The sequence below is a fragment of the Bison bison genome, unplaced genomic scaffold (assembly GCF_000754665.1).
Source record: "Bison bison bison isolate TAMUID 2011002044 unplaced genomic scaffold, Bison_UMD1.0 scf7180017864466, whole genome shotgun sequence".
Classification (NCBI taxonomy): Eukaryota; Metazoa; Chordata; class Mammalia; order Artiodactyla; family Bovidae; genus Bison; species Bison bison.
This window is the reverse complement of record NW_011495027.1, coordinates 12,638,553-12,648,234: the sequence shown is the minus strand read 5'-3', so window position 1 is coordinate 12,648,234 and position 9,682 is coordinate 12,638,553. Positions and strand designations below refer to the sequence as shown.

The window sequence follows — 9,682 nt, the reverse complement described above, 5'->3', positions numbered from 1 at the left end:
TAGGTTGGTCATAACTTTCCTTCCAAGGAGTAATCGTCTTTTAATTTCCTGGCTGCAGTCACCATCTGCAGTGATTTTGGAGCCCCCCAAAATAAAGTCTGACACTGTTTCCACTGTTCCCCCATCTATTTCCCATGAAGTGATGGGACTGGATGCCATGATCTTCGTTTTCTGAATGTTGAACTTTAAGCCAACTTTTTCACTCTCCACTTTCACTTTCATCAAGAGGCTTTTTAGTTCCTCTTCACTTTATGCCATAACACATGCATATATACATATATGAGGGCTTCCCTGATGGCTCAGAGGTAAAGAATCCACCTGCAATGCAGGAGCCACAGGAGATGCAGGTTTGATCCCTGGGTTAGGAAGATCCCCTGGAGGAGGAAATGGCAACCCACTCTGGTATTCTTGCCTGGGAAATCCCATACACAGAGGAGCCTGTTGGGCTATAGTCCATGAGTGAGTGAGTGAAGTCGCTTAGTTGTGTCCAACTCTGCAACCCCATGGACTGTAGCCTACCAGGCTCCTCCATCCATGGGATTTTCCAGGCAAGAATACTGGAGTGGGTTGCCATTTCCTTCTTCAGGAGATCTTCCCGACCCAGGGATTGAACCCAGGTCTCCCACATTGTAGGCAGATGCTGAGCGACTAAGCAGAGCATGATATACATATATGAATATATTTAATATATATAAACTATATGAATCTACCTGAAATAAAAAGTTGCTCTGTTCTTCAAGAAATCTTTCTCCAAGTTTCCTAAAATTGAAGGATCGATTTCAAAATGCAACAGCCAGAGTAGCTAGATTTATCCTGTATGGTGAAATGTCTCTTTAAGTCACAAACACGTAGTTAAGCAATATTTAACAGAAAATACTCTCTGATCGGGGTGATGGCTTAGTGTGCATTTCAAGGTAAGGAAGCTAGATAATTTTATATGAAAGCCAATCAACTGCTCTTAATTAATATACTAATCTTAAATCTTGATTTACAATTAAATCTTGATTGGGCTTCCCTGGTGGCTCAGATGGTAAAGAATGTGCCTGCAATGCAGGATACCTGGGTTTGATCCATGGGTTGGGAAGAATCTCTGGAAAAGGAAATGGCAATCCACTCCAATATTCTTGCCTGGAGAACATGGACAGAGGAGCCTGACAGGCTACAGTCCATGGGGTCACAAAGAATCGAATACAGCTAAGCAACTAACACTGACTGATTGAAATCTTCAACAATTCAGATTTCTGCTCAAAAGAGCAAACAAAAACAATTCTAAAGTATCATTACGAATCCACATGTAAAACTTTCCCCGTTTACTAAAAGCACATACCTATGCCCAAATGGCTGGACTCTATCAAACTCTGACCAAGTCACCAACACAGAGGTGGGGATGGGGGCGTGGGGAAACTAACATTGTGTGAGAACAGAAAAGTTGGGAAAAATCCAACCTTTCCTTATTTGGCAGGCCAGAAATACCACGAGAACAGCTGTTTTCCTGGTGTTTTGGTTTCCACTGGCATTCATAACCAAATGTGCATGGAAATAAAAACCAGGGAGAAGAAAAACCCCCAGGCACAAAAGCCCCACAGTTTTCTGTCTTTTGAGCTGAGATTTAGGTCAGCTTGCCCGTTTCTCACTATTAAGCATGAACGCGCACACAGGCACATGCAACTAACTTCCCCTGACACCCTCCAGGAGACACAGAAGCTGGGGAAATCTCCTCATCTTACGGTATATTTTTCTTTCTTTAAAAAAGCATGATAAATATCCATAAAACCTTGCTTAAATTTCATCTTAAGAATTTCTCCCATTTGTTCAGCATTTAAATAGGAAGAAAACCCAGCAAGCTAAGAACTATGTCCTCCCTACACCACCTGTGCCACCATGTTGGAGAAAATCCAACAAAATTAAACAAAACAGGGAGCTGGACAGGAAGGTTGCTGGGGGTGGGGTGTGGATGGGACCTCAAGCCCAATGGAGCTTTCTGAATGGCCCCTGGCACAGGTCACATTCCTGTCCTGGGACCCAGTGCAATTCTCCAGTGATTCACTTTCCTGTGACCCAAACACAGAGCACACTCTGTTTTAACGTGTTGCCTTACCTTCTCTTTCAGAGTGTTATACACGTACATGAGAACGGCTCTTGGAATCCTCACCACAGTGATTAAAAATGACCCTTTAACAACTGTTCCCTGATGGTAGCAGAAAAGAACGGAGAGAGATGAAAGGATCGGGCGATCAGGAGGGTCACTTTTATTTCTGGGAACAGGAGAAAAAAAGACAGCATTTTAAAAAACACTATTTAGAAAGAAACAAAAAAACTTGTCTCTGGTTCAAATCATCTACGGTACTAACAATTTAGAAAGCAGTGACGCCATCTGCATTTGGCAAAATTTTTATACTCCTTGCTAGCTAAGGTTAAATTATTTCTTGGACTAAGTTAAGAAATATTTCTGGTGGTATTCAATGTTACAAACAAAGAAGAGAAAATTTTAAAACATTCTGATGAGGTGAACAAGTTTTCCTCTTTACAACACCTAACCACCTCCACCAATCCATTAAATTGGGTATTGATCCCATTTTCAGTTTCAGAAGTTTAATTATATAATAATCCCCTAGGTTTAAATTACACACTGTCATCTGTAAATATTGCCAGTATTAGCTTGGTGATGAAAATCACTACCACATCACATGACCAGGATTGGCAGCCAGAGAGTATCCGGCTCACAGCAGAGGGAGGAAGAGTTCTGGCTTCCCCAGCTCCTGAAACCCAGCTGATTTCTCCTCCGTTCTGTAAAGGTCACCTCACTGTGAATCATTTACGGGACTTGTCATGACACAGCTCTCAAGAATGCGAAAGTCAGTTTCACAGGCAGGGAAAAAAAGTGAAAAAGAACAGAATGGGCACATCTTTCTTCCCCCTCCCCCACACCTGAAAGATAAAACAAAGGCCTGAGGGCTGATGTCACCCCTCCCCTGGCCCACTGAGGCCAGTTCTAGAAAGTGAGGCCCTTTCCGAGAAGCTCCAAGGGAGGCTTGCTTTCTTCATAATGGATTATTCTACAGCTCGCTCTGGTTGCTAATAAGTCACTATGAATTAAGGTTTTGACCAGAGCCTAGGTTTTCAGGGAGGAAAAGGAATGCAGCCAGAAATGTTTCAAGAGCTGGCAACGGCCACATTTTGCTGTTATTTAAATCATCCAGGAAGGAAGAGAGAACATGAAAGTAATATTGGGAGCAGAGTAGCTGCAATCCAGTCGTCCCACAAAAAGGGCGATGTGTGTTTCAACTCAATATTGTTGAAAATAGGAAATGCCAAGGAAGCTATTGCTGATATGAATTCACTTAGATCTGATAAACTAGAAAAGTAGCACAGCCAGGAAAATCTGACACATTTTTTTTCCCTTTCCTCAGTCCTTTTTTTTTTTTTTTAAGAGGAAGACTGTTTACTTTCCCATTGAGGAGATCCATGTGCCTTAGAACTGACTGGTTCTCAAGCAGGGATGCAGGCAGACGAGGGCAGTGCTTGCTCTCCATCTGATACAGAAACAAGTGATTCACAGGCCTCAAGGGCTGGTCCTCCAGGTACTGAAGTTTGGGCTTAGGCATCCGTTTTCTGAGGTTTCACAGGGATGGAATTGACCACTTAAGGCAGGGTGATGTCTGCACTGTCTGGATGGCGCTCATCCGTGTCACATCCCCGTGATGGCTCCAGACGCTTTTGGGCTTGGCTGGAAGAAGACGTAGATGTTCCAGAAGCTGACTTACCACTTGGGAGAGAAAATCTGAAAAGAGGGCCAGCTCACAAACCAGGCCAGCCTGTGGAGCCAGAACTCACTCAACACCCCACCCTAAGAACTAAATACCACCTTACAGGAAAGGGTCAATCATTGGGGGCTCTCGGAGACACCATCTTCCTGCCCTAGACTCTTATCCACATTCAAAGGTTATATTACCCTGTCACCCCTTCTCTGCTGTGCATGTCCCTGGGGCCTTCATCTCTTCACAAGCAGCAAAACCTGCCTTCAGGAAGAGGCTTTGGTTACACCTAGTGAAGCTTAAACTAATACTTCACCACATTTTGAGAACTGGAGTTTGGGACCACAGTGCCGCGAGGGACATTACTGAGCAGCTCAGTGATGGGCTTATGAGGATGCCACAGTCTCCTGGTGGGCTTCCACTTCTGTCTACAGGGAGTACTGCATGCTGGGCACCTTTCGCTGGGTTCTGTGGGTAGTGGCACTAGGAAGGCCCCGGGCAGTTGGGGAGAGCAGGAGACTCCAGGATGTCCCCAACACACCCAGCTCCTCTAGGTTTAAACTTGTGGCTGCTCTGAGTGCTGAAGGTGCCTGGCTCTGTGTGATGGAGCCAGGAGGTCCCAGGACACAGTATCAGCTCAAGTCCCTGGGCAAACCATTTTTTTTTTTAAGCACTACTTTTTAAACATTTTTATTTATTTATGGCTGTGTTGGATCTTCACAGCAGCACGCAGGCGTTCTCTAGTTGCGACGAGCGACTATGAAGGGACCACTTTTCATTGCGGCGGCTTCTCTTGTTGCAGAGCACAAGCTCTAGGCACACAGGCTCATTAGCTGTGGCACACAGGGCTCGACTACTCTGTGGTACGTGGGGATCTTCCTGGACCAGGGATCAAACCCACGTCCCCTGCACTGGCCAGCGGATTCTTAACCCTTGGACCATCAGGGAAGTCCTGTGCAAAGCGTTTAATGCTCTCGTTCACCTATGTCTGTAACGCCTTTGGGTCATGGTATCTAAGTGCTATTTTGCAGCTATGATTTGCTTCAACATAACTTACTCCAGAAACTTAGGAATCTTGGAGGCACGTTTTAGCTCTGGTTAGACCCAGTCGAGTGCTCACTGAGAACTCTTCAACAGCATGGATAATTCATTCTGTGTTGCAGCTCCTGGACAAGGATCAGGCTGCACAGGATGCTTGGCCTCCACTGTCAGTCTGGTCCTGGGCAAAGGAGCGTGGTGTGTCCCTGAAGAGACCTCGTCCTTTCCTGACATTTCTTTCAGCAGAATGGAGTTGGGAGGACTGTGGGGGAAGCTGTGAGGTCCATTTATCCAATCCCAAAGAAAAGGGAAACTCTTTGTTATGAAGAACAGGTCCTCAGCAGCTCTTGTCAGGGTTAGCAAACTCATGTGTCTCCTACCGAAATTCCTTAGGCTCAGCTGTGAATCCACTTCCTCACTTCCTCCTCAGCAAATCCAAAGCAGCTGGAAACCATCTTCTGTATACTTGCAAGCGATGAAGTCATGACTCAAGCGTCCCTTCTCCAAACTGAGCAGTGCTGGCTCCTTCCTATCCACCCCAGCCCCATCTTTATGGCTCTCAGTTGACCTCTCTGAAATTCAAGCAAATGGTGGTAAAAGGGAAATTACACAGGATGCCCATGTCCTGGTACTTGATGCTCCCTGGATGACCTCTTCATCCCTCTTACTGCTTAAATGAATGACAGAGATGAATGCACTCTGGCTATATTTAATTCTCACCCTGCATGCAGACTGGAACATGAGATTAAAGAATTATAAGCCCTGAGATAAGGGAAAACCTTGAGGTTTCAAAATTAGCACACAGTCAAAAAGAATGCAGAACTCTTTAATAAATGAAATAGCAGTGCTAAAAATAAGTCAGTATGCACTTTATTTTAAATTAGTTTATTTTTATCAAATATGTGAAATATCTTAAAAAGTCAAATAGCACTGCTAGGTGTAACAGGAAAAACAGCAGTTTTTTTCCTCCACCACTAATTGTCTCTCCCTAGAGGCAATATTTTAGCTGTTTCTTCTGGAACCCACCTTCACACTCCTAAATTACTTGTTCTTACTGAAATTTCTTCATTTTTTTCATTCTCAGAGAATGTCTACTGACTTCCCACTACAGAAGACACAGGTTTCATTCTCCTTGGCAGCTTAAACTCCCAAGTACACTCATTTCCCCACTCCTCTTTTTCTCAGTATAATTATACTGAAGCTCTAAAAGATTTCTCCCCAGTTTTACTGAGATATAATCGACATGTAACAGCATGTAAGTCCAAGGTGTACAATGTGTTGATTTGATCCACATATATTTCGCAAAATGATTACTATCTTAGCATTAGCTTATGCCTCCATCACCTCATATAATTAACCATTTCTTTTTTTTTTTGTGGTGAGAACATTTAAGGTCTCTTCTTTTAGCAGCTTTCAAGTATAAACACAGTATTGTTAACCACAATTATCATGCTGTAGTTAGATCCCCAGAACTACTCATCCTCTAACTAGAAGTTTGTGTCCGTAATCCCTACCTCCCCTTCTCCCCTACCCCACTCCTGGGCAACTACCATTCTACCTGTTTCCATTAGTTCAGCTTTTTTAGATTCGACATGTAAGTGGTATCATCCCTTTTTGTTTTTCTATGACGTATCCCTTGGCATATTGGACTCAAGGTCCATTCGTGTTATTTTAAATGGCACGATGTCCTTCTTTCTCACGGCTAAATGATATTCCATTATATACACCAAATCTTCTTCATCTATTCACCCTTGGATGGACACTGAGGTTGTTCCCGTGTCTTGGCTATTGTGAATAGTGCTGCAATGAACACAGGCGTGAAGACATTTCTTCAAGATTCTTTTTTCATTTCCTTTCTATATATACCTAAGAAGTGGGATTGTTGGATCCTATGGTTCTGATTTTAATTTTTTGAGGAGCCTCCATACTGTCAGTTTCCATAATTGCTGTATACTAAATTTACACACCCCACCCCACAGTGAAGGAGGGTTCCCTCTTCTCTACATCCTTGCCGACCTTAGGCACCTCTTGTCTTTTTGATGACAGCCATTCTAACAGGTATAAGGTGGGATCTAATTGTGGTTTTGATATGTATCGCCTGATGATTAGTGATGTCGAGCACATTTTCATGTGCCTGTTTTTTGTATCTTCTTTGGAAAGGAAGTTCTGCTTCTCTGCCCCTTTTTTAACTGAATTTTTTTTTTTTAATGTGGAGTTATAGGAGTTATATATATATTTTGGTATTAACTCCTTATCAGACAAATGGTTTGCAAATATTTTCTCCCATTTCATAAGCTGTCTTTTCATTTTGTTGATTGGTTCTTTTATTGTGTAGAACTTTTTAGTTTGATGTAATCTCACTAATTTTTGCTGTTGTGGCTTGTGCTTTTGGTGTCATATGTGAAAAATCATTTCTAAGACTGATGTAAAGGAGCTTTTCCCTTATGTTTTCTCAGAGGAGTTTAGGGACTTCAGTTCTTATGTTTGAGTCTTTAAACCATTTTGAATTAATTCTTGTGAACCGTGTAATACAGGGGTTTAATTTTATTCTTCATGTTGTTATCCAGTTTTTCCAGAACTGTTTATTGAAGAGATTATCCTTTCCCCTCTCTAGGATCTCGGTTCTCTTCCAACGATCTATGGGTCTATTTTTATGCCAGTCCCATACTGTTTTGTGGTATAGTTTGAAATCAGGACAGACGATGCCTCCAGGTGTGTTCTTCTTTCTTAGAATTGCTTTGGCTATTTGGGCTCTTTTGTGATACAAATTTTAGAATTTTTCTATTTCTGTGGAAAATATAACTGAAAGGTTGACAGGGAATGCACTGAATTTATACATGGCTTTGGGTAATAAGGATATTTTAACAATATTAATTCTTCTGATCCATGAACACAGGATATATTTCCATTTGTTTGTGTCTTTCATCAGTCTTATACTTTTCAGTATACAGAGCTTTCATCTCCTTAAATTCATTCCTAAGTATTTTATTGTTTTCAATGCCAGTGTGAATGAGACTGTCTTCTTTATTTCTTTTTCAGATATTTTGCTGTTAGAGAAATGCAACTGTTTTCTGAATGCTTTGTATCCTGTACCTTTACTGAATTCATTGATTAGTCTAACAGTTTTTTTGATGAAGTTTTTAGAATTTTCTTTATATATTAATAAAGTCATATTACCTGCAAACAAAGGCAATTTTACTTCTTTCTTTGTGATTTGTATGTATTTTTTCCTCGTTTTCTTGCCTGATTGCTCTGGCTAGGTCTTCCAGTGCTATGTTGAATAGGAATGGTAAGGGTGGGCACTCCTGTCTTGTTCCTGATCTTAGAGAAAAAATTTTCAATCTTTCACCACTGAGTATGTTTTAATTAATGTTTAGGGCTTACATTATCAGTACATAAATAACATTCACAACTGTTTGAAACAGTGTATTCTGATTATATTTTCTTTATAGCTTTTGACTTTTAAGTTAATATTTCACAAAATAAAATTAAATTAAAATATATATATATATATAAAAGAACTACAGTGTTTTCACATCAGAATGTAACCTGAGAGCAGGGATTTTGTTTCTCTATCATTTTATTCTTAGCTCCTATAATACAACACTACCTGGGAGGAAGTAATACTGAATAAAAGTACTTTCTATTTAAAAAAAAAAAAATTCACATTTTTTATTTGCGTGGTTTTCCACATGCTTCACCAAATGCTTCATCAAAGTATAATTCTTTTTCTCCACATATTCAAACAACGTATCTGATATTCTCTACGTTTCCTTTTTATTTTTTCCTGGAGACATCCCTCCTGGAGCCCACTGCTCTCTTGCTCCTCCTTGGACTGGAGGTTTTCTATACCTGCTAAATACCTACCCTCCTGGAAATTCCATTCTCTTCCTCACAGTGTTGGAGCCCATTTCCTAAAACTCATGTTTTTTCCCACCTCGTTTACTCACTAGTTTCAGAGGAGAAAGGATATGGGGAGGAAATCTTTTGAGATATTGCATGCCTGAATAGGACTTTATCTTCCTTTATCTTTGACTGATAGTACAAATAGGTATAGAATTCTACGTTGGAAATAATCATTTCTCAGGATTTTGGTAGTTTTGTCCTACTATCTCCCTGGTTCAGAGTTGCTGTTGAACATCAGATTCCATTCTAGTTCTTTTTAAATTTTATTTTTTTATTGAAGTGTAGTTGATTTATAATACTGGTTTCAGATGTATGACACAGTGTTTCAATATTTTTAAAGATCATACTTCACTTGAGTTATTTTAAAATATTGGCTGTATCCCCTGTATTGTACAATATACAGCTTATTTATAGTATACACAGTAGTCAATACACAGCTTATTACAGTATGCACGGTAGTCAATATACAGCTTATTTATAGTACACACGGTGGTCAATACACAGCTTATTATAGTACACACAGTAGTTGTGCCTCTTGGTTTCCTATCCTTTCCCTGACTCTGTCCACTTCCCTCTCCCAGACGGAAATCACTAGTTTATTCTCTAAATCTGTGATTCTGTTTCCATTTTGTCATATTATTTTTTAGATTCCACATTTAAAGGATAACATATAGTATTTGTAGTTCTCTAATTTATTTCACTAAGTCTAATGCCCTCCAAGTCCAACCATATTGTTGCAAAATAGCAAATTTCATCCTTTTTCTATGGTTAATATTCCATTGTATAAATATACCACATCTTCTTTATCTATTCATCTACTGATGGACACTTAGGTAGCTTCCATGACTTGACTATTGTAAATAAAGCTGCCTGAACACTGTGGGGTGGTGAGGAGTATATATCTTTTTGAATTAGTGTTTTCATTTCCTTTGGCTGTATACCCAGCAGTGGCATTCATTCAAACAGCAATTCTATTTTCAATT

The 9,682-nt window shown here is 40.5% G+C and overlaps 1 protein-coding gene across 5 annotated transcripts in view; it reads right to left on the bottom strand.

The window, feature by feature from the left end:
* The window catches only part of SLC44A3 (solute carrier family 44, member 3), an 87,002-nt gene that overhangs the window by 28,006 nt on the left and 49,314 nt on the right, over positions 1-9,682 (bottom strand). For all 5 annotated transcript variants that reach the window (XM_010860484.1, XM_010860485.1, XM_010860486.1 and 2 more), the window contains one exon: positions 2,099-2,255. In XM_010860484.1, coding sequence (XP_010858786.1) covers positions 2,099-2,255 — 157 coding nt within the window. The remainder of the gene's footprint in view (positions 1-2,098; positions 2,256-9,682) is intronic.